Raw genomic sequence first — 25,804 nt, forward strand, 5'->3', positions numbered from 1 at the left:
TATAAAAAAACCCAAGTACTTCAGAAATTTTATCCTTTACTCCTCAATGTGTTGGACAAAGTTGATGGTAGTTCAGTTATCACTGTGTCTTGTAGAAATTATTTTTTTACAATGTCAAACAGAAAACTGAACCTGTACTTGCTCTGTGTTACTGAACCAGGGAAAATTTAGAGAAAACAAGGCTGTTCTTTATTTTTTTTTTGTGTGTCAGCATCTGATAGCACATTTTGCAAAATAGTTTCTTTTTTGTGCAGTTTCTATGTATCTTTAAAAACCTGAAACTTGAAAAAGGGAAAGTAGATAAAGGAGAATAAATACGGCTACAGAAATTCAGAGGCAGGACTATTTCTAAGGATACTTTTAATCAATTTTTTTGTTTTGAATGGATTTCAAATTAATGTTATCTCCTAATACCATGATCTTAATACCATATTCTTCCACATGCTGGCATTGGAGAAAACAAAAATCCAAATTAAGTCTTCTTCTCAGTAATTGTGAAAAATTTGCAATTATGATCATGATCATGAAATGATCAACATTTATCATGCCAAACACAACAGCTTAAATTTTCCCACAGAGGCATTCTGCAGCTGAATAAAATGAGCATACCTTGAAGTTAAATTAGTGAGAGTATAGTAAAGCCGCAATCCATACAATATATTGCTGGCTATTACTGGGATTTGTTAAGGTGATGGACTAAAATTTTATGGTGTTCAACCAAGGACGTCAGAACAAAGTACTGTAAAAATTAACTAACATCACTCTTAGGGCCCAAATCCCACAATAAATCTAACACAAAACATTCTATAAGTTGAGACAGAATTTTTGGTGCATAAAGGATATGTTTGAGTATTTGCAGAACCAAAACTTTCATGAAAAAATGATCTCTGAAAAGTACTACGGTAAGTATGTGTAAGCATTACATAAAAACAATAAGCAAATACAGAAACTCATTAAAACAGACTTCATAAGAAATCAGATCAGTAACTGTATGATCTACAGCTTATATGACTCAAACAGAATAACTTAGCAACTTGTTATTCTGTCTTTTACCATGATCATCCACAGAGGAAAGGAGTGGTCTAAATTTTCATCACTTCTGTGTGATAAAAGGGCTCAGTTTAAATTAAAGACATAACCTTACAAGCTTTCTTTTGGTTATATTTAGTACATAAGGATAAAATTTTCTTGTTAACTTTGTTTCTCTTTTCTGTTGTTAGATCACTGTGTTTTCATCATTTAATTTCAGAAACTGAGGGGCTCTGTGACATGATCAAAATAAGAGCAATCAGTATATCCACGAAGACAGTCAGCTTTGAAGGAGTCTCTAGAACAAATAAACAATTGAAAGCATGAATACTGTATACAAAGTTTGTAATAACTAGGCTAACACCTCTGCTTTCTGGACTTATGAACCTGTAAGTCTGCTTGAAAAGTAATCTTAAATGATTACTTGTGAGAATAAATTGAAACAAAAATAGAAAATGCAAACTGGCCGCTGAAAAGACAGATTTCTGCATGCCCTGTCATGGAGATGAATCTCCTATTGAAAGGCTGAGACTTCTGTTTTTGCCTTCCCAGGTAAGTATCACAGTCTTTTTCTATCCTATATCTAAAAGCACAGTCTCAATAGCCCCATAGACTTAAACAGGTTTCAACTACCCACTGAATGTCATCTCTTTTCAAAATACATTTCATAACTGTATGTGACAATTATGCCACCATCAAAGAGAAAGAAAGATTTTTAAATATTGGGTAATCAGTTAGGGAATCATGATAATATCAAATGCAAAATATACAATTTTCCTACAATTTTAGATGGTTATAAACCTCAGCTATAGCACTGATTATTCAGAGGAAAGTATGTTCAAAGGACTGCAATGGATGTTCCTGGACTGGGAATCTGAGATGCAGGGGACTGCCAGCATGGCTGTCAGAGGCATAATGCTTGAAATTCACAATTAGACAGTAAGGATTAGTTTTAAAAATGGATATGACCTCTTGAAGGAGATTTTTGCTCTTGCCAAGCCCTTAATTACTCCCACTGATACATAATGAGCCGGATTAAATTTTTGTTTTTTGTGGTTGTGGGGGCTTTTTGTTTGTTTGGGGTTTTTTGTTTGTTTTTGTTTTTTCTGAAGGTACTGTTTCTGGCTTCACCACAGTGTTTCAGTGAGCAAGTGCTCTGATATAATGTGAACATTTGTATTTTTTCCCCCTAAGTCAAAGGGGGTCAGGAAGGGATTTTTGATTATGTTAAGTGCATACAAGCCTTTCGCTTGGTATATTCTGCAGAAGTAGTCATGCTACCATCTGCACTTACCAACCTGATAAAACACCCTTCCTAGTGCATGGGAAGCTCAGCCTCTTGGTTCTCATCCTGCGGCATAAAGTATTTTAAACTCTTAACATCTGATATATTTTAGTCGAGTATGCTCACAGGGTTCAAAATAGGAATTTCTGGGTGAAATGTAATGGTCTGTGATATACAGGTCAGACTAAATGATCTAATGGTGCCTTCTGGCTGTACAAGCTACTCAAGCTATGAAATCTGTTTTACCCACTACTTACACTCAGTCTTCCTACCAGTGCTGCAGTGCCTGAGCTCTAAAACCTCACACTGAGAAGGCAACCGTCTTACTCATTATGGCCTTTAATATCCCTTGCTGATAGTTTTAAATCTTTAAACAGCCCTACCTGTTGTGCTCTCTTTTATGTGTTCTCATAGTTACAGATATAATTTCAGAAGCAAAATATCTAAACAGTAAGCATAACAAAAATGAAACAGGTTAAAGCTTATTAGCAGTAGGGAGCAGATGTAGCAAAATTCTGCCAGTTCCCCTACATTTCCTCCCCAGCAGGGACTTTCTGTCAAGCTGTGAGATAGTTCTATACAATAATGCAGGCTGCTGTTACTGCAATTGCACCTTCCTATACCTCACTATTGTACTAAAAATTCACTAGGATTTTTTATTTCTTCCTTCGTAGTAATAATAATATTTAAAGCACTTCCTGCAGAGCTAAATGTAAATTCAAGCACTGTATGCTAGAAGCTTAAAAGGGCACTGAAATGTAAAATTGATAAGAAAATAATCACATATTGAAAAGCTGGTTTATTTGCTTTAAAAAGATTAACTTCCGTTCAACAACCTAAAGGTTCCTGAGCCAAGAGATAACCAGTTAATGACTGAAGTTATGATTCCTTGAAATACCTCTCAAACATATATCATTCAATATATCCGTTACAATGTGAAAAAAAGATAACTATTTAAGGAACAAAGTCATAAATTGATAGCAATATAAACTGAAAGCAAATGAAGTCTGACACATGAAACATGATCACAGACTGTCACTCTGAGGGTTTTATTCTTCATATATAGTGTCAAAAATAAGCACTTAGGAAAGAGAGTTGAACTGAATTAAGGATGCTCAAGATGGAAAGATTCCACTTGAAAATCATTTGAGAGTGTATGCCCAAATGGGACAGAAAACGAGAAAAGTTAACGGTCAAAATCTACTACATAGGCATTAAGGATAACCGATTTTACAATTTAGAATTTAAGTCTCAGATATTGATTGCAAAGATGTTTTCTCTGAAAGTCTACGTCCTTCTGAACTTTGACCTTCAGCTCTGGAACTGATTTTCAAACCAAATGTCAGCTTTTACCTCACATATCCTAACTATGACCACCTGTTCACCCATACACACACAGCAATGTTAGCTACTGTTGTTAAACCTGAAGTTAAATTTTGCAGGATGCAATGAAGAAAATTGTGAAGCTGCTGGAGGCAGAAGTAAAACAATCTAAAAATTCTGGTGGCACTATTAAACTTCTATTAACTGCCAGGCTCTCCCCCACTGAGACAGCTGCCTTTGTTAGTCATATGATGCATAGATGTGCAATTAAAAATTATTACTTCTTAGTAAATAAAGCTTTTTAGTGAAAAATACAAACATTTAAATTCCTTCATTTTATGTACAGGAGTATTTTTGGGGCGAATGTTTGTTTTCAGCAGTTACTTTCATTGCTTAATATGGTATGAGTGCAAAGCAATATCAGTTATATAGATAGGACTATATATATATATATATCAGGAATATAACACGACTACTAGGACTGCACATGCCCTTTATCTTAAGTCAAGCCATTTATATCAGTCATAATGTCCTAGATACAGTTCAGAACTTGGATTTTGCAGGACAGGCTTTTCATCAGTTCAGTGTTACAGCAGTCAAACCCAAGTGACGCAATTTCTTAGAGCCTGCTGTCGTGGGTTGCCTGGCTGACAGGTAAGCCCCTGTTGAGTCCCTTGATCATGTTGCCTGCAGTGCGATGGGGAGAGACTTGGGAGGGTAAAACTGAGAAAAAAAAAAACACAAGTGGAGATGAAGACAGTTTAATAACAGGAAGAAAGAGGAAAAAAACCCCAGAAGGTACTCACCCACCACCTCCCACCAGCAGTCTCAGAGGAACGGCTACCTTGGAAAAAAATCACCGCTGCTCCAGTTCTTATTGTCAAGCATGAGTTTATATGTATATAAGATCTCTTTGGTCCATTCATATCAGCAGTCTCAGATGCGTCTCATCACAGCTTCTTGCTGAGCCTCAGACTGCTTGCTTGGTGTGGGCAAGTTTGGAAAAAGAGAAAGGCTTGATGCTGTGCAGGCACTGTTTAGCAACAGCCACCAGTGGTCTGCTATCAACAAGGTGTTAGTCACAAATCCAAAACACAGCACTACAAGGGCTGCTATGAAGAAAATTAACTCTATCTCAGCCAGAACCACTACAGTCACTCACAACAGGAAGTTCACAATAACCTAAAAATTATAATTCAAGTTTGAGGTAAGCATGTAACTGTTATTAGCACGCAGAATGAGACATATGGAAAGCAAACCTGATACCTCTCTCAGATAGTACTAAAACATATAATGGGATCTTAGCTCTTATGTTTCTGAAGGCAGGTGAGTCCATATGCAGAAGATCAGAATGGAATGTCTTCAATAAATGGCCTTTAAGTGACATGTATTAATACATGTACTTGTTAAAAGTTGTTATACTAACAAAAGAATACAAGTATGTATTCGTGGATATGTATGCAATGTATATTTACCTGTATGCATAAATATGGGTATGAGGAGGAAGGGAAAGAAAAATATCTGTCTACCTATACATCTCCTCCATCTAGTTCTGCAGAACATGCACAAAGACTGTGCATTACTAAGCAGATACCTACAACTCCACACACAAACATTAATTTGACAAATTATGACAAAACTTTACCAGAATTACTGACTTGACTAGAAATGATTGGCAATTAGTATTTTCAACAGTTAACGGTTACATTTTCCTCTTTTTTTTTTTTTTTCCCCTCTTCCTCATTGAGGTATATGCAGAATTAACTACTTTGTCAACTACAGGAGATGGCCAAGATGTTTGTTTTCACAAAGGGGCCTGTGAAATACATAAGGACCTGCATAATATTAACACTGAATAGTGTCCAAAAGAAAATCAAAGTTAGATTTCAAGTGTTACCAGCTGTGTTCGCTGTGTTACAACTACAGGATTGATGAGAACTATACACATGTATCATATCAGCTGGAAGCATTTTTATTTTTCATCCATGAAGCGGAACAGGTACAGAGAGGAAGCTGAAAGTGATTATTCAGTGCAGAGCTGGCATGCATGTTACTGGGTACTGACCAGTTAGCACTGCTCAATTTAGTTATGTAAAAAAGGGGTTTCAAAATAATGCTCACTCAGTTTCAAGCTGTCTTGCATGCTTTTTGAAAGTGGTGTACAGGAAAGGATAAATAATTTTTGGTTTACTTTTTATTTTTATGAGTAAGGAAATTGAAAACCTATTATTAATTTTGAAGCCCACATGTGATATCCTTCAGAGAAGAGGAGGAAGAGGAAATTAAATTGTTAACATGACCAGCATATAGAACGAGAGATGAGGTTAATCAAGTACTGAAATTTAGTAGGATCCCGTGGATTGTACTATATACACTAGTGAAGAAGTAATTCCACTGGAAGAAAGCAGATATTTGCCTGAGTTTTGTTTTTCTTTTTTTCTGTCAAGTTTTTGGTGGTGGAAGGTTGTTATCTAAGTAGAGATAACATTCTTGCATGGTTTCAAAAGGTAAAGGTGTTATTTTCACCTCTAATTTTGACTGGAGCTTGATGAGGGAGAAGAACAGGTATGAATTTTCCTATTTAATTGTGGAATTTCTCTTCAGTGGTAATTTGCAAAATCTATCAGTGGTGTTGATGTTGACCCCAGCCAACAGCTAAGTACCCACATATCCGCTCACTCACCCCTCACCCACAGCAGGACAGAAGAGACAACAGGAGAAGTAAAAATGAGAGAACTCTTGGGTCAAGACAGTTTAGTAAATGAAGAGAATAAAACCAGTGATGCAAAGGCAATCATTCACCACTTCTGACTAGCAGGCTGATACACAGACAGCTTCTGGGGAATAGCTACCTAGGAAGATGAAACTCCCCATTTTTTCATAGAATAACAGTGTGGTTTGGGTTGGAAAGGATCTTAAAGATCATCTCGTTCCAACTCCCCTGCCATGGGCAGGGACACCCTTCCACTAGAGCAGGTTGGCCAAAGCCCAGTCCAGCTTGGCCTTGAACACTGCCAGGGATGGGGCAGCCACATCTCTGGACATGTTGCAGTGTCTCACCACCATATAGTGAAGAATATCTTATTCCTGCACATGATGTTATATGGTATGGGATATCCCTTTGGTCGCCTCTTGCCCATCCCCAGTCTGCCTGCTGGTGGTGCTGAGTGGGAAAACCAGAAAGCCTCAAAACTGTGTAACATTAGCCTGTTAGCAACACTGGTCTAGCCACAAATCCAAAACAGCACCATAAACAGTGCTATGAAGAAAGTTAACTCCATCTAAGCCAGGCCTATTCAGTAGCTGAGTTTCCTTCCTGCATAACCATGACAAAAGAGTATACTGCCCACAGGATTAGGGGGAGAATTTCAGTACATAAATTTGACTCATTTCTGAGATTGGAGTTTTCTGATTTTTGCTGAGCACATTCTGAGGAAACAGGTTAAAATACCCTCCCTGTAAAAGACCAAGATCTACAATAGCTACTTAGTACTTAATAATCAAACTACTTTTTGGAGGCATTGACTTGGAAGGAACGTTTGCAGTGCCTGAAAGAGATTAGCCTTCAACAGTTTTAGGAAGGATCAGCTGTTAATAAAGCCATCTATCTAGGTTAGAGTGGTAATCTAGGTCTTCTTTCAGTCCTGATCTACAGTATTAACTTACCCCAAAGGCGAACAAAAAGGCTTTGAAGCCGATGATTTTCCTGAAATTCCTTCCTTCATTGTGGGGATTTAAAGTAATTAGGACTACATTTTAATATGGAAGTTTCCTGAGTGAAAGCAGGACTTTTAGCACTTTGCAAACAAAATGGTATTCTCCCCTCCATTAAGAGGCACTAAAAGCAGGTACTCACCCCAGGGTTCAAATCCTGTTAATGGCTTTCACAGTCATCACACATGAGACTTTTGACCAGAGATTCTGTCCTAAGCAAACTGTGGATGCCTATATGCCCTCTCGCTTAGCACAGAAGTGACAGGTTCAAAACAGAAATATTTTCAGCAAAGGAGATGAAGAATCACTCAAAAAAACTCTTATAAGGGAAGTGCTGCAGGGGAAAATCAGTCAGCCTGTATGAACTAGGCTGTTTACCACCCTGAATAGCTTGACATGCTTTTCTTCATTGTGTCTAACTGAAAAACAACATTCAAATGCATGTATATATTCCCTGTAAATGACAAATAAGCTAGTGTAAATCAGATCATGGAAATCAGTTTTGCTGACTTATACCAGCTGAGGATTTGATTGTATCTGTATCAACCTACAAAAACATTCACACCAGAAATGCTCTTTTCTTAGTTTCTATTGTTCCTATTTTATGTTTACATTCGACAAGTTAAATTCATGTATACTATCTAAAACATTATGCAATCATATGATTTTTCATGTATACATATATATTCAATTTCTAATAATGCCTTTAGTTAAAATCCCGTAGATGGCTTCATTGTTCTTTTTGTCAACTTTATTCCTTTGTAAAATTCATTAAGGCTCCACTGTTACAAATCAAATGTCATAATTTTCCTTGAAAAAAAACCAAAACCAAAGTAGCAAACCTTTCACCTCCCATCATGGCCAAGTGTCAAAAGGCAGACTATTTTCAAGGACCTCTGGAGCTCCACTATCTGCATTTGACCTGTGTTAAAGATTCTCATTACAGTTGCTTCAAAAGAATACAAAAGCTTTGTTTAGTCTGAACACAGGGGAAATGAAATACACTCTACACAAGATGAAAGACCCACTACCCCTGTGCTATTTCAATGCACTGCATGCTCTTAACATGGGCCATAAAAGAAGCCTGGTTTAATATATCAAACTGTGGAACATTCAAAATAGCATCTAGTAGCAAAATATATGCTACAAACCTGATGAGACCAAAAAATGGAAACAGACACAGGTACTTTTTTACTGAATTTTTGATAGACATGGGTACTGCCTGGTGGCAATGTTTGTAAAATATACATAGCTGTCTTCTGGCAATATTATCAGTTAAATTAATTAACTTATGTGAGGTTTTACTGCTATGTAAATGTAGCAGGGTTCTAATTTATCATTTATATCTTTATAGTATTAATTTACTTCTAAGTGTCACATTTTAAGTGTTCTGTTCAAGAAACTGGCAAAAAAGGGAGACAAACTGAATTAGTATTACCTGTACTATTTTCCATAGGGCACATAATTTTCAATAGTATTTGGAAATCTATCCAATTGCATTAAACATATTCACCAAAACATAAAATAAAATATGCAAAAAGCATGTACCTGAATATTATGGACTTATAATACCCTGTTCAGGATGGTGAAAAGGTACATATCTTCTCACAGAAACCTGGAGGGTTTATAGTCCTTTTAAGTTTAATGTAATTTTCTCCATAGGTAAAGAGAATCTTAAACCTCTGTCCAATCCTTTGCAGCAAGAAAAACCTTCAACGTCCAGTATCTGAGCATAAACTACTTCTGCTCTACTTGGGATAAAGCGTCAGAGAATGCACGAATTTTATTTAAATTCATGACACTCTATATACTTAAATACTGTAGGTGTTTCTGAACAACGCTGTATTATAGATGCATCACATCATTCTAAATGACTTCCATGAAAATATAATGACTCCATAAAACCACTGCATGTAGCTAGCCAGCTTCTGATTCAAGATTTAACTTTTTTATAACTTGGGACCTGTGCATTATTTGGTAGACAAAGTGCAAAGACACAGGGCAATGCCAATAGTATTTACAGGAGTGTTGAAGGAGGTACGATGTGGGGGCTCCCTAGAATGGGCCCAGTGCCCCTGAATGACTGCTTTTTGGTATTTAAAAAAAAACCCAAACTAGTCTAGACTCTTTTACATCTTTTGACATCTAAATAGTTTGCAAATCTGGCCCAAAACATTTAAATTTAGGTACTTTAAGTTGGCATCAAGTTTTCCAAGTGCTGAAATAAGCAAGAAACCCATTCACAATATATATCAGATGAAACACTAAGAATCTTTTTTCCATCACTATTGCACTACATGCTATAAAGACACACATTGTCAACAACCTGACTGGCATTCCTGACAGAAAGTCAACTGTAGTGCTCTTTGCTGGATTTGAAACAGTCACGGGATCAAAGCCACTTATCCTGAATGCTTACTATAAAAAAAGAAAGCTTCTGTCAGACGAAAGTGGGCTGGAGAGCATTTAAAGTTCATAGTACATTTCCTCAGGAATTTACTGAAGGGAGAGGACCAGGCAGCTGATGTCCAAATGCACTTTCTGTTATAAAAGCCAACAAACAGATACTTTTTCATGTCCTGGGAAGTACTTCACCAGGTAGATTTTTCACTACTGAGGATGGAAAATGCAGTGGCAGCTGCCTAATAGAATAACTCAGGGTGAAATTACCTATAATATCATCATCTGAAGAAAAAATATTATGTATAGAATGAATTGCTAAAGCAAAAGATATACGCTAATAGCCTTAGAGTTATTACTACCTCTTGCAATTAGAATCATAGAATAGTTAGGGTTGGAAAGGACCTTAAGATCATCTAGTTCCAAGCCCCCTGCCATGGGCAGGGACACCTCACACTAAACCATGTCACCCAAGGCTCTGTTCTAACCTGGCCTTGAACACCGCCAGGGATGGAGCATTCACAACTTCTTTGAGCAACATATTGCAGTGCCTCACCACCCTAACAGTAAAGAACTTCTTTCTTATATCCAATCTAAACTTCCCCTGTTTAAGTTTGAACCTGTTACTCCTTGTCCTCTCACTACAGTCCCTAATTAAAAGTCCCTCCCCAGCATCGTTATAGGCCCCCTTCAGACACTGGAAGGCTGCTATGAGGTCTCCATGCAGCCTTCTCCAGGCTGAACAGCCCCATCTTCCTCAGCCTGTCTTCATATGGGAGGTGGTCCAGTCCCCTGATCATCCTCGTGGCCCTCCTCTGGACTTGTTCCAACAGTTCCATGTCCTTTTTATGTTGAGGACACCAGAACTGCACACTATACTCCAGGTAAGGTCTCACGAGAGCAGAGTAGAGGGGCAGGATCACCTCCTTCGACCTGCTGGTCATGCTCCTTTTGATGCAGCCCCATTTACGATTGGCTTTCTGGGCTGCGAGCACACACTGAAGCCGGCTCATGTTCATTTTCTCATCAACCAGCACCCCCAAGTCCTTCTTTGCAGGGCTGCTCTGAATCTTTTCTCTGCCCAGCTTGGAGCTGTGCCTGGGATTGCCCCAACCAAGGTGTAGGACCTTGCACTTGGCATGGTTAAACTTCATGAGGCTGGCACCAGCCCACCTCACAAGCAGGTCAAGGTCCCTCTGGATGGCATTCCTTCCCTCCAGCGTATCAACTGAACCACACAGCTTGGTGTCATTGGCAAACTTGCTGAGAGCACACTTGATCCCACTTTGTCAGCAACAAAGATGTTGAGCAAGACTGGTCCCAGCACCAGCCCCTGAGGGACATCACTCGTTACTGATCTCCAGCTGGAAATTGAGCCATTGACCATAACTCTTTGTGTGCAGCCATCCAGCCAGTTCTTTATCTACCAAATTACATTAGATCTTATTTAGATCTTATCTTTCTATGCAACTCTGTCTTCTAATCTTTACAAAATATCCTGTTTTCACAGTGTCAAGATTTCCTTTCACCATTATTTTGGGTTCATTTTCAAATACAGGCATCCCTAAAATTTGTGTCAGCAGCTGCACACTGTGTACTAAATGTACTAAAATATTTCCGTATAGAAAGAGAAATTATATTTCTTTATAAAAAAGAAATCAGAGAAAACATTTCAGATAGCTCTGGAAAATCTGCCTCGGAGTTTTGTATATGCCATCAAATCAAAATAAGAACTGAAACTCATTTTTATCATCCAGTCACATTTATCAAGAACTGTATTATCAAGCAGCAAAAGGCCTCTAAGTTTTTCTCTAAGTTATGTGGTCTTAACACACAAAAAAAGAATTAATAGTACTTTGCCATGAAATATACATTTGAATAGCAACAGCCCAAACCAGTATCTCTTACACAGTCTATGAAAATTGATATATTTTACTGGCCTAGCTATAACAAATCTTGCTGAGGATTAGCAAGATGCAAGAAGAATAAAACAGCACTTAAACAAGCTGGAATGCCTGAAATCTTGAGACAGTACAGCATGTTTCATTTTTTGTATTGGTGAGGATAACAAAAGAAAGCAGAAAGCAGGCATTCAGAGCTAAGGAAAAAAAAGTAAACATGATCTTGCCCATCTCAGTTAGCCTAGTGGAATCTGTTGTACAGACAGAATCCACCACTTGAAATACCCTAACAGAGTACCACAGGGATGGTTCTGCATGGAAATCAATGTCAATAATGATTTTATAATTGGGTGTGTATACAAAGTAAATTAATGAAATTTTGCAGGCACAGTCACTGTTATATCATTATACAATAATTATTTGGAATATTTCCATCTATCAATAATGCCATCTGTCCCACCCAATACAAATGGACTACAACCCATCTGGCTTATTTTTTCTATTGATTACCCTGCTGAATGAGTTAGCAAAACCACTTATAAAATCATCATATTACATGACACTGTCATTAAAAGATGTGAAGTAAAGAAAAACACAAGATGAGACTTAATTGGAAGACTGTCAGTTCTTCTTCCAAAAAGTTTTAGCAATGCTATAAGATTATTTTTTTTTCCTACTTAAGAAAAAAAGGCTCTAACTGCTAACTACTGGATTAGGCAGAAACTGTTTTAAAACACCATTGTTACTACTTCTGACTGGGTATGTTAGAGAAGCTCCCTAAACGTATCACGTCAAAGTGTCAAAATGTCCCAAAGCATGTCTGGGAATCACAAGGAAACTGTGGAAGGTGTGTAAGTTAACAATAGGGTGGGGGAAAGCTGCTGACGGCTGGCACTTGCATTTGTTAATTCCAATTATTGTTTCCTAGGCTTTGGATTTGATTACTTGGTACATAATTGTCTTCATGCTATTTCTGCAGCCTCTCTTTTTTCTTTTTTATCTACTGCTTCCCTAAACTAGATTTTGATTTCTACAACTGCAGCCTGTTTTTTTATTTTGATTTTAACCTCTGCTTCCCTTAACTATATTTTAATTTCTCCAACAAGCACTACTTAGCAACAATGAAGCTTTATCAATCTACAGAACTTAAATGCTTTCATCTCCCTCACTCTACAATACCCTTCAGTTTAGTTTTCTCTGCTTGCTGTGTACACAAACCCTTACTAATCGAAAGAGTACGTATAGCCTGAGGAAAAATTCAATTCCTCTGTCTGAACCTCCTATTGACAAAATTATAGAGAAATTGGAACATCTGGCTGCTAATAACATCTCATTGCCACTGATATTTTTTTCCAAAGCATTTTCACATTGTGTTACAGCACACATTACTTCATCTGCTAATATTTTTTTTTGCTCTGATACTGTCATCAATGAATATGATCTGATAAGCACAGTGGAGATTGATGAATGTCCTCTAGGACTGCTTGATGCTCCTCTAGGATGCTTTCCTTAAACATTCCTGAAAACTGTTAGGTAGATAACTTCATAGATGTATGTCAAGGTAGCAATAATTTTTTAAGCTATGCCTTGAATAATCAAAAGGTGATCAGGGCCAGATACTAGTAACAGACCCACAGCAAGCAACCTCATCACTATCTTTCATGTAGCTTAGAAAGTACTGCCTTTAAAGTACTGCCTTAGAAAGTACTGTCATCTCAGTAAGTGTAAGAAATAAAAGACTCAATATAGCATGGCTGTAACTACTTAAGACCTAAAAAGATTTTATGTTGGAAAAAGGAAAAGTTTCAAAGAACTGGTAAACACCACCAAACTGCCCTCAAATCATGGAAATTACAAATGCGAAATCATGTAGGCTTTGTAGGCATGTACGTATTACTGAACAGTCACACAACAAGAAAGGAATTGAACTTAAAAATATAAATTGAATTCAGATTCAACATAACTGGTCTTGGAGGAGTAATAAACACTATTTAAGATGGTCCTTTACTAATACATCAAGGCGGAATGTGTAAGCATCTAAGTGAAGCATACACCTTTTCTCAGGAAGACAAGTGCCTAGTGCGGAGACTGAAGGTGAAGACAAATAGAAAGCAAGTTTCAGGTGCATTTTTTTCTCATTCTGTGGCAGTATTAACATATGCTACATTGTGCTTCCAAGCCATGTATTTCCCTGAGAAATCCTAATAATTAAGTTATATTAAATTATACAGCAATTATGCAGTTACTACTCCTTTTTACTCATTTGTGGGGAAGTTATTTTTTATTTACAAGAGTTGTGGTCATTACCCTTTCAGTGCTTGCAGGGCGTTACATGGCTATTTAAGAAAAATGGTACCTACAAAATAGAAATTATTATGGTATCATTACAAATCACTGTGTGAATTATTACCCACTTAAGAGATAATCTAGGGTCAATCAATATACAGCCATGCTTCAATCTAATCTTAAAAGTTCAACTGAATAATAAGCAATAATGAGCAATAAACTGCTAAATGCAGTTGTCATGACAATACTGGTTGTAAGAAAGTGTGGGGAAAAAACCTCAACAGAAGAACTCACAAAAAGTTGAAGTAAAATGCCCAGCTCTTATTATGTAAAAATACATGGGCAGAGGTAATTCAAATACGGTTCAACACATTTCTGTTGGAGGAACTGACTGTTCTTTGAGAGTTCTTAAACATACTGCTTTGGGGAATTAAGATAAAGTTAGTGATGAATATAACTTTCTATTAAGCAATTTCCTTTCTCAATTGTGCACAACCACTTATGAGCCAGAACATAACAGCTCAATCAGACATTATTGTGTCAGCTTTACTTAAACCTCTCTGAAGTGTACTGAGAAAATTCTGATAATACTACAAGAGTTAGAGGGAAAAAAAAGAAGGCAACCCAGAAAGAAGAAAATGGATATCACATCTACCTTTTTACATTCTCTTAATTTCTTCTGCCATAGAGAGTGAGCAATAGGAATGTACTTGCTGTCAGTTACATAGCAGCTGGCTGTGATGACATGGTGGAGCGCAGTGTTGTGGCTCATAGCTTGAAGAACTCGCTCAACATGACGGAGGGAAACTATGGCCTCAGTCCTTATGCCACCACTCACAAGGTGCATCGTACAAGGTACTAGACCAATCTGTCCAGCAGAGTAGAGAACATCGCCAACCTAGAAGAAAATAAAAATAAGAAAATAATATTCTGGGAGTGTAAAGGCGGCAAAGGAAACACTTTCCTCTTTTCGAGGTCATTTCACCAGTACTGCTGTTTGCCATCATTTGTCACAAATAGAGCAAACATGCCAGTCTAAAGATATTTTTTGATGGGGATTTAACTACAATAGAAACACAATAGTGCAATAAACTAAGCTAGCAGTTAATACATGGATGTATGTGTCAGCTGAAAACAATAATATCTGATGTTATTGACACCTATGGCTGCTAGATCACAGTGATGCCCCAACATGGTTAAGTATGTTCTTGTTTTCTGAGTGATGATGCACTCTATCTTTGGTTCAGTACATATAAGAAAATATATGCATATATCTGTAATGTCTTTAATAAATGAGTTTAAAAGTGTTTTGAAAATGGAATTAAATGGGTGACCAGATGATGCCATCAGTGCAGTTAGCTCAGACTGATTTTCCAAAGTCTTCCCAGCAACACTCTGAAGACCTACTTTTTTTAGCAGCAGCCAGTGAAGGAAACATTTATTCTTACTATTCAGACATCTCAAAGACTTATTATAAAATCTTAATGTAAATATAAAAACTTTTCATCCTCTTATGCTGCACTTCTCTAGAAAGTCTGTACATTTCCTGATCAGTGAAGCAGTAAATTTAATTCAGTATCAAAAGAAAACTAAGAATAGAAGTGGGAAGTCAGGTGGGTGTAAGCAGCTTTGAAGTCAGCACAGGAAGCATTTTGCTAGGAGTAAAGAGGGGGAAAATGGACTGTGCAAAGAATCTTCGGAAGAATTTTGCAGAACTTACTGTGTAAGCTGTAAAAATTCCTCAGAATTAAGAATAATTAAAAAAGAAATCTGTGTCCTAGAAGACATGGCAATCAAACCATGTGACAGACCCATATGCAACTCCAAATCTGTCCTCAGAACTGTCTGTGTCTCACAAAAGACTCACACATGTAACTATTGGAAGAGTATCTTATACAATTTGGCATACAAGTTCTATGATTAGCAGCTGAAGAGGGGGAGGAGGCAGAGAGGAAACATAATATAGCAACTGACACCCATCAACTATTCAAATTGTTTAAAATATCTGAAATATTGTTTTGATAATGCTATATATAATCCTGAATCTGAAAAAAAATTCAAGTAATATTTTGGTTTATAGGAACAAATGGTCTTTTTTTTTTTACGGTGCTATTTTAAAATATGTGCCATTGAACAAGGGAGTCCAGCCAGCTACCAAGTGGCATACTGACAAGATGAGAAACAAATTCAGGAAGATAAGATTCAGAGGGGCACAGGTTTGTTTTTAAAGCAAGCCATTCATTTTCAACTCTGCAAAGTGAAATACATGCATTAGTCAATAACTCAGCACAGGTAGTCTATGCCTCTACAGAAAAAAACCACACTGGCAATATTTCTTTCTTTTTTTCCTGTTGGGCTGCTGGTTTTCCATGCATAACCCATGTTAATTATTAGGTAGACAGAAGAGCTGTTCAACCAGTTCACTTCCCCTATTCTTGAACAGATTGTTTGAGACATAATATGAATACTAATTAGCAACAAAATATCTGTCAGTGTTTTGAAATACGGACCAAGATAGCACTTTCTTAAAGTATCCTGCATGGTTCTGATACAATTAGCCCCACTGGTCATAAGTGAGGTCAAAAAAAATCTCTGAAGGATTTGAGCAAAATTGGCACCACTTTTGGCTCAGATTCAGTGGGAATCTTTAAAAAACAACTCAAAAAATCCCTCTGTTCCTAACATACTTGTTTGTATCTTAACACATAATTAATAGAAAAACAGTGTTCCTAACATGCCACCATGTTATGGAAGGGTGGCTGCAATGGGGAAGGAAGGGAAAAGGATCAAAACACAGCCAAAGGTTCGCAGTAACTGTATTTCGGGGAGACGTAACTTAGGATAAGGGAAGGAGGAGGGATATGCATTTTCATTTTCCCAGTGACTTGGTCATTAAAAGCCAGCATAAATAAACAATCAGCAGGGACAAAGCAGCAAACCCATACAAACGCTGTTTTAGCAGATTTCAAGAGGCTGTCTCTAGAACATTTGAAGCATTAAGCAGAAAATTGTTAGCGAAGTAAAAGCATTTAAAACAGGGAAGACATCATAATATCTTGTTCACAGTACTGAAATCTTACAACAGGAGATGTCACAATGTATGGTGTCAGTCCTTGTGTTGTGAAAGTATTCTAAAAAACCCTGCTAGAACCTTGCAACAGTTTATATTTCTTGAGCATCCACGAGGATAACAGAAGATCTTTCAGGCTATAGATTCACAGTGTATCAAGTCTAGAGGACCCGCATATTCAGTAAACAGCACAGAAACAAAACTACAATATAATGGCTATGTGTTTATAGCTTATTTACAGCTTACACTGATGATTTAATTTGCACTGCAGCCCATACACATATTTCCACTGCTAAAATTTCATTAAAGATTTGACAAACCAAAAATAAAAAACCTTGTACTGCCGAGATGCTCACTTGTACCAGTTTATTTCCAGTACAGCTCGACAGCAGCAAGTAGTTTATAAATGGGGTCCCATGTGATTCCACATTCCTTCCCTTTTTGTTTTCATTCATACCACTTCAAGTTAAATGAAAGGTGAGTTTTAATAGGCTAACATAATAGTTTAGCAGCTGTCTTGCTCAGTTAGCATAACTGTAAATAATAAAGGGATTTCAGTGGACAATTAAAACTTCAGAGTATGCAATCTGTAACAGATAGGAATGCTAAACTGTTATGTGAGAATTACTACTTATCATAATGTAGCTGTCTCCAGGAATTAAGCATAATATAGATTTAGACCACAGCTAATATAGAGGGAAGACATTATAGTAGCAATTTATTATTTTATGTCTTTTTTTTTTTTTTTTTAAGCTTCATTCACTTTTCAGGAAAGCAGAAGGAAATCATCTATGGCATAACAGAAACAAAAAGAACACTTAGTGCCACTTTGAACTGTTCTATCCTATGAAAAAGTTTTTAACAGTATTGTAAGTTACGAAAAGGATAGATCTCCTCTCCCAGAAAGTATAATGAAGGAAAAGAAACACTGAGCAGAACAGACTTAGTTGGACACAAGACTACCTTAAGCTGCTAATTAGCAAGAAAAAGCTATAATTATTTCTACCTAGAAAGAAACAAGTAATAGTATACCTATAGATATGCACTGAGTTGATGATTTATTTTTTTTTTAATTAAAGGCCAAGAGCAACAATGGGAATTTTATGAAACTTTCCCTGCTGGTATTATTAAAACTTGCTAGGTTAAAAACTGGCATAATACAAAAATTGCAGGGAATTTCAAATGAAGAGATTTCAACCATTCACCCACAGGTATTTAGGCTAATGTTAATAGTTGCACCATATGAACATATGCATGTTTATTGGAAAGGATAGCATCAATATGCAATCAGCCAAATCTTTATTACGAATGCAGTTTGGTATCTGAGTGACTGCTGCCCTTTAACAGGTCAGGGTGCACAAAAGATTCAGTGACCCCCTGACCTAACAGTGAAATAATCCACCATTATGTTTGGTCAATGTAAATAAGCATAACTGACAATGCGCTAATAGGCTGCCTCTGGTCAGCCATGTGCACCTCTGACCCTAATGAAGACATAAATCAATTAATACTCCAGGCAATAAAGACCTCTGGCTGATTAAGTTAGATAGAAATAATCTTTCCTAACGGGATTAGAGATGTAAGTTGGTGAACTTTTTATTTAATATATGATAATCCTTTCTTCCTAGGGTGCTCTTATTTTAGCTAATGATGGTAAAATTGCTTTTTGCAATGTGAAATCTTCTATTCAACTACCTAGCAGGAATGGTTTTAAAGGTACCATTTAGACAACAGTAATTGAATAGCTTTGAGTTCAGTCTAAAAACATAAACTGTATCTAATGTGGCTTAAATACACCACAGCCTTCAATATAAATCACGTTTTTCTTGACCTGTGTAAAAATTTCATAAATGAGTTAAATGAACATAGTTTAGTTTGATATAGGCTTCCTTTTGAGAAAATGTGCATAGTTATCAGTAACTAAAACAAGAAGGACCTATTCTTAAATTAAAAAAAGTATTAACTTTGAGTAACAATAGTTGACACTTATAAGAATCCATTTATAATTTAGTAAAATGATTGCATATCATACTCAAAACTCTAGAAATTCCCTTTGAATAAAATAATGTTTTTTCCTAGTCAGGTCAAAAAGGTATAATTAACCAGTAGCATATTATTACTATCTTACTGAAATAGCTGTAACTTTTCCACAATTTTCAGAGATTTATAACTCATTTTTCAAATGCTATGACTCCAGTTTGCTAATCCTCGTTTTGGGGTGGAGCTTCCTATATTCCAAAATCTATCTGATCACCTAAGCTGCAAGATTACAAAACAATCATCTTTTTGCATTGTTTTTCATTATCAAAATTTATTTTACCAAAGTATGATTCAAATTTTTCTCTCTGACCTCACATATTTGTGAGTTAAAAATGTATAGGACATTTTTTGTCAAGAACTGAAATAGAATACTGCAATTTTATGGATGCAAAATTAAGATACACTGTCCACAAAGCCATATTTGACACTGAGTACAGTGTCATAACGCTATCAACACACCTGAAACTTTTGTGCATTTCCTAATTGTAAATTATACCAAAATGAAGTATCGCATCATGTAGCATGCATACACTGAGTAGCACAAAAACTGCCAGTTGTTTAAAAAGTTGAGTAACTTGACAATGCACCTGAAGAAGCCACAATAATAATTGTTGTAAATCAATTTGAAAATGCTACATATGAATACCACCTATTTATATTTTACCCTGCCCAACTGTAAACACCTCTGCAATTTCTAAAAAATCAAATAATTTCATATAGAGCCTTTAGATTGTGCTGGATTTACAACAGACAATCTCATATAATATCATTCTTGAAGGACCATAGTACCTTAAAGTTTAATACTCTACATACTCAGAGTTGAGAGGAACAATCAGGGCAGAAAGCTTAAGAGGACGTAAGATCAAATTTTCAGCTTGAAAATAACTTCTTAAAAGCTGCTCTATCTTATCATAGAAAACTGAATTATTTGAGTACATATTTTTGGTAATGTGTTGGTTATATCTGAATCTTGATCAATCTGCCAAATCAACTTTATTCTTCTCTACAAGCGATGCAAATAAAACCCACACACTTCTGATTTACAGAAGACAAAGATTTAGAAACTGAAATTTTGACAAAAAAAAAAACACTCCACCCCAAGAGCTGTCATTCATATTCCAAGGGAGTATGAGACACTAAACAAAAATAAACCTAGCTTTTAAAGTCAGTAACTGTAGTTCTAAACATCTAGGAAAGGTTCCAACAAAGCCGGTGAACACAGCTTGCCATTTAATACATCCATGTGGGCATAACAGCCAGGCTGAAGTCTTCTCCAGGACTCCTGTTTGCTCCATTTGGAATCTCTGATACACAGAGAGGAAATAAAGAAAATCGAAGTAAAACATTCTTTACTTACTATGCATATTCTGTCCAATGTTCTGTACTGACACTTATGGAAAATTACAGTAGATGGTTCAAAGACTTAATTGCAATAGAGGATAAACTGTTCTCCACATCCTACAGGATGTTTTTTCCTAAACAGAAAAAGAACAGCCTCCCTACTTTAAAAGGAGCAAGCTAAAAAGAGAATTAATCTTTGACGCATTTCTTCCTTGGGACAGTGGAATTCTAGTCTTCATGACTATTAATCTGTCACCTTTTACAAAGCCTACCATTTCCTCTCAAGCTTTTGAAAAAAAATGACAAATTCTTACACAACCACATTAGAAAAATCTGCCAATTGTGAAAAATTGCTGAACGCTCAGCTTTATGAACATTAAACCTTATGTTTAAACTTTATGAACCTTATCTAAAAGAGGAGTTAAAATCCAAACTGATTATCATTTACGCATTTCTTATTCATATCACTTTGAACAAAGGTGCCAAACAAAACAAATGAAAAAAAAATCCAACCTGATAACAATTGGGGCTGGGATGGGGAATGAGAGACTTAATCAAATCAATATTCACCAAGAAAAGCAAAGGCATATTTAGGGTCCAGAAAAACAAAGTGGAAAGTATCAGTATCTAAAAATGCAAAGCGATGCACATGACTCAGTGTGGACATGGACCACTGAGCAATGGATAGTGCATTTTTACAAAACGGGTATTACATCTACCAAAGTTGATTGTGTTTTTTCATTATTTATATATGCATAGGTAAGGGAGGATAATGGTTGTAATTCATCTGGATCCTTAGAATACGTGATATATATCTGATACAGAATATTTTAAAATTATTTTTAACTCTCCTAATTATAAATGCTGTTAACTAGCTGGTTGTCTGTAAGGAGACGCATGAAAACGCCAGTGTACCAAAGTAGGGTGCTGAGGGATTGTATCAGGCTTGATTTTGTTTAACATCTTCATTAAATCAATGGAAGAAGGGATTAACAGCATGGCAATGAAAGCCACAGAGGTTATTAAATTAGAAAGTGCACCAGTAGAAATAATAAAAATTGACACCGACAGGTTTGAAATAAAGGCAGAAAGTAAGAAAGTGAGACTTCACTTAGAAGAAATTAAAAGTCATGCCAGAACATATGGCAAAAATATTCCAGAATACAGATATTCTTATCAAAGGAGAAAACTTGACTGCAGAAGTGCTGAACGGTTTGTATTAAATTGTAACTGCTCTTTACTAGAAGCAATCTGAGTATAGGAGAGAAAATACAGTCTCTGTTCTCATGAAAGTGGAAAACATATATAACAGAGGTTATAAGGTAATTGTACCCACACAAAGAAGATAAAGAAAACAGAGTGATACGACATCCTTAAATATCTGTATATGTCTATATAGCAGACTTTGTCCCTACTTTTATCCTTAAACTTACAATCTACTTAGAAAGAGATCTTGTAATATCCTTCCCACATTAACTGAAGTTTCTACTGAGAATGCCCACTTACAGTAAATTAAATTATCAGTTAAATTATCACTGCAGTGATAAAGCAGTCCAAGAAGGCACTGCAGAAATTTCTAGGTCAAAAATTTCTACTAACAATAAGGGTGCTACTGTTTTACGGTTGTACCACTGCTCTGGAATACAGCATCCAAACAGAATACAGATTGTAGTCATAAATGCCTACAAAAAGTGAGTCAGGTTTTTTTTTCCATTCCTACCTATCTTCACAATCCTTACTCATACTGGCTGTCAAATAGGTTAATGTGATTGTAAACAGAGGAGGGACAGATAGGCAGAGAAATACTCTGTATTGAAGGATGAAAGCTGTTCATCACACGACAGTAATTCACAGTGTATGAAACATGTTAACACCGTGGCATTCTATTCTTACAGAAAAGATTTCATTCCCAGCCACCACTTGGCTTAATATTCTTACTCAAAATATGAATGTCACTGGCTACTTAAGATATCAGTTTGTGAGACAGGAATGAAGCAGTTCATAAAACCAAGAATCTGTTAACCAAAAACAATTAACTGTAATTAACAGTATGACTAAGATCAAAGTGTTAGTTCTCATTCTAGCCATATGGTTTTGTACTTTATCGATCTTCTGCGTACATCCAGTCTTACATGGATTTTACTTCCACCTATGGATATCTAAATAATAATCAACACTTTACTGTATGTTGAATATTATTTAGTACATAAATCCAATATATAATACATAAACCCACCATTTCCCAGTGGAAATTAAAGGAGACTTATTTATGCAACTAGACGTACGTGTACAGACTACATGATAGTAATGCACCTAAAATATAACACACACAATATACAGTGTTTATCGCAATCTTTTACCTATTTATTCATGTGCTAATACTTCCTTGCATAACAGAATACCGTTATCCAGGGTCCCAACTTCCAATGCAAAAATGAAAGTCAAGTTCTGATTATACTTAATAGAAACTGAAATTTGCAACAAAGAGCCACAAATACACTTAATGTTCTTGTCCAAACTAGTGTCATAATTTCTTTTCTGCATCACCAATTAAACCAAAGAGATCACCAACCAAAAATCATTTTGGGTATTTGGAACCCCATGGTATCAGCTGCAAAATCCTGTGAAATCCAGCAGTACAGGAAGAGTCCATAGTTAAAACTTTGTGTTCTGAGTAGTAAGATATGACTCTATCTATAGTTTCAAAGAATTTGTAATTTCACAGTTACAATGCATGATAAATTCTCATATAATCTGAAATACAGTGTTCCTGAATTTCAATCCAAGGAAAAAAGAAAAAAAAAAGTATTAGGAAGTAACACCCTGTTTAAATACATGCAACCACCTATCCTAAAATCTAAAGATTCCTAACAAAACAAAATAAAAGTAACCGAAACTAAAGACAGCCAGACACAATCTGAGAAATACAGTAAATATGCCTATCCAAACACAATTTCACAACCTTTATTTGTTGTACCTTTAAACACTGACCTTTTATGAGAATTGCAGTGTGGACAACATCCCTGTATAAAATATCATTAAATGCACAGTCAGGCAGATTTTACTATTTATCTTTCAGAGCATAGATTTTTCTCTCATATTGGCAACACTTCACGACAAAAACTGACCTACTGACCAAGTGGTAACTTGTAGCATTTAAAACTGAAGTTTCTTTAGCAAATTATATTCTGTGTTATAATTGGACTGTAACTGTATTCTGTGTTCTAATACATATTCATTTGGGTAGGAATTAGAATCTAGCATTATACATTTTCCTATTTTTCTGCGAGTTTCTGAGGGCTTTTTTTTTTTTTTTTTTTCATATCTTTGTGTGGGGGGGGGAGGGGCTTGGTTCATTGGGCTTTTTTTTTCTATATGTTCACCTTATTCTTCTCTTATAATACTTATTTTCATGGAAATTTCTAGATGGTTTAAAATGATAAATGTTTGGAACTGGAAACTGCAGTATATTGATAGCATATTAGTTGCTATAGATTATTAATAAAATACATATCTTGTGTTTCAAGATTGCAGCCAAGCTGTAATCATGTTTCTATCCATCTTACATCACAAAGAACCAGTGCTTGTAAACTTACCATGTGCTAAGCCCTTTTTGTTTGCAATATAATAAAGGTAGTTATTTTGGCTAGTAAAAACTAATTGCAGAGTCAAGCCCTCTGATATAAAATCAGGTATAAAGCAAAGCTTTGAAACTAGAAGGGGGTAGATAAGAGGATGCAGCATGCAGTAAGTAATAATCCAGCAATTACTTTAATCAGCAGTGATATTGCTGAGATCCAGGTTTAAACCCTTGGTATTTTTCTTTTTCCTGGTTAATAGCAGTGCTATTGCAGCAATGGGCAGTCCAGGAAGCACACCTCTCAGTGCCTTCTGATGGATCTGTTCTAGTATGTTTAAATAAACTCATGTTCTTGGATGAAGACTCTATTCTGTTTCTTGATGAATGTTTTCATTAGTATGCTAGAAGTTAATATAGGATGGAAAGATCCCTCTTGATGACAAAAAGTATTAGTAAGGATCTGAAAAAGCTTTACAGTGAAAGATAAATGAAAATTGATACATTCCTATGATTTCTTTGATAATCCAACACTATCCAAAAAGAAATGATCGACTGAAACTCCATGTATTTCAAACTCCTGTGAGATAGTCATCATTATTTTCTAGCTTTTGGAAATACTACGCATTTAGCAAGATGAAAGATACTTAACATAGAATGTCTTACACTGCAGAACATTTAATCTGATGATCCTGTACAAGCACAATTTTTGTGAAGAATTTTGGCTACTTCAGAAGAAGTGAGATGATAAAATGGAGAACATGTGGGAAACGCAGATCTACTTACATTTTTGAAAATTAGATAAAAATACTTACAAAAGCCTAATGGGATTGTGGGATGTGATCAAGAAGTTCTCCTTGAAATATAATGGCTAAAACTCACTTAAGCACTGAAATGGTCAATCACACAGTATCAATGGCACTCCTATCTGAAAATAATTTGAACTTTTTATTTGAATCTGATAAATAATGAACAAGGTACCTCTTCAAAAAAAGAAGCTGTATCAAAATCTACAAATTACGCCAAGAACAATTTAAATAACTAATTTTGCTTTTCGAGCTTAGGAAAATCATAGGTGCTTTGCAGAAAATATGACTTTGTAAGACAATATGAATGTCTATTTGCTTGTTCAGCCCAATAGATGGAGCGCCTAATTATCAGCTAAACAGTGCACAGTATTTGAAAAGTATGCAAAAATTACATGACTTGTAATGATGGAAACTGTCTCATAAATTTTACATTCTATTTATATATAAGATGGAAGTTGCATGACTTGACTGTTCATCTATCAGTTTTAAGTAATGTTTTTGGGTTTTGTGAAAAGATTGGGTTTTATTGCTAAAAAACGTTTGGGCTAAATTCAGCCAGCATAAATTATTTGCTATGAAGTCCAGGGAAGTATAGTTAACACACAGCATCTTTCAACGTGTTATTCCAGAGTTTGCATTTGGCATTTTAACTGTTCACAGCATTTAACTGCAAAACTCAGTTTCTGCCATTCAGTCCTGAAGGAGTTAAACCTTATAGCTCTTCAACAAAAAACAAGTACGTGTTTCTGCAGAAAAATATCACATGCTGGTAGTGAATAAATAAATGCTCAAACCAAAGAGAAATGAACTATTTCTGTGATGTATGTTTTGAACTTCTAATAGCTAGTCTGATTCTTCAGAATAATGGCTAAAATCAGGAATGGCACTAATGAGGAATGAAGAAGGCTATGAAAGAATAATACATGTAATATAAAGAAAGGTGGATAAACAAAGTAATTGCAACTTTTTATTTGTTGTTTGTAATGCTAACATTTACGTACACCCTGACCTTGTAAGGTAATATAATGT

The 25,804-nt window shown here is 35.9% G+C and overlaps 1 protein-coding gene across 2 annotated transcripts in view; it reads right to left on the reverse strand.

The window, feature by feature from the left end:
* Positions 1-25,804, reverse strand: part of DPH6 (diphthamine biosynthesis 6) — a 202,837-nt gene that overhangs the window by 51,036 nt on the left and 125,997 nt on the right. Inside the window, exon 13 of one of the 2 annotated variants that reach the window (XM_061367669.1) lies at positions 14,594-14,836. The exons of the other annotated variant lie outside the window; for it this stretch is intronic. Coding sequence (XP_061223653.1) covers positions 14,594-14,836 — 243 coding nt within the window. The remainder of the gene's footprint in view (positions 1-14,593; positions 14,837-25,804) is intronic. 2 annotated transcript variants of the gene reach the window in all.

This window comes from Neopsephotus bourkii, unplaced genomic scaffold (assembly GCF_033783945.1).
Source record: "Neopsephotus bourkii isolate Nb327-2 ecotype Australia unplaced genomic scaffold, CSIRO-AGI_Nbou_v1 NB_1388, whole genome shotgun sequence".
NCBI lineage: Eukaryota > Metazoa > Chordata > Aves > Psittaciformes > Psittacidae > Neopsephotus > Neopsephotus bourkii.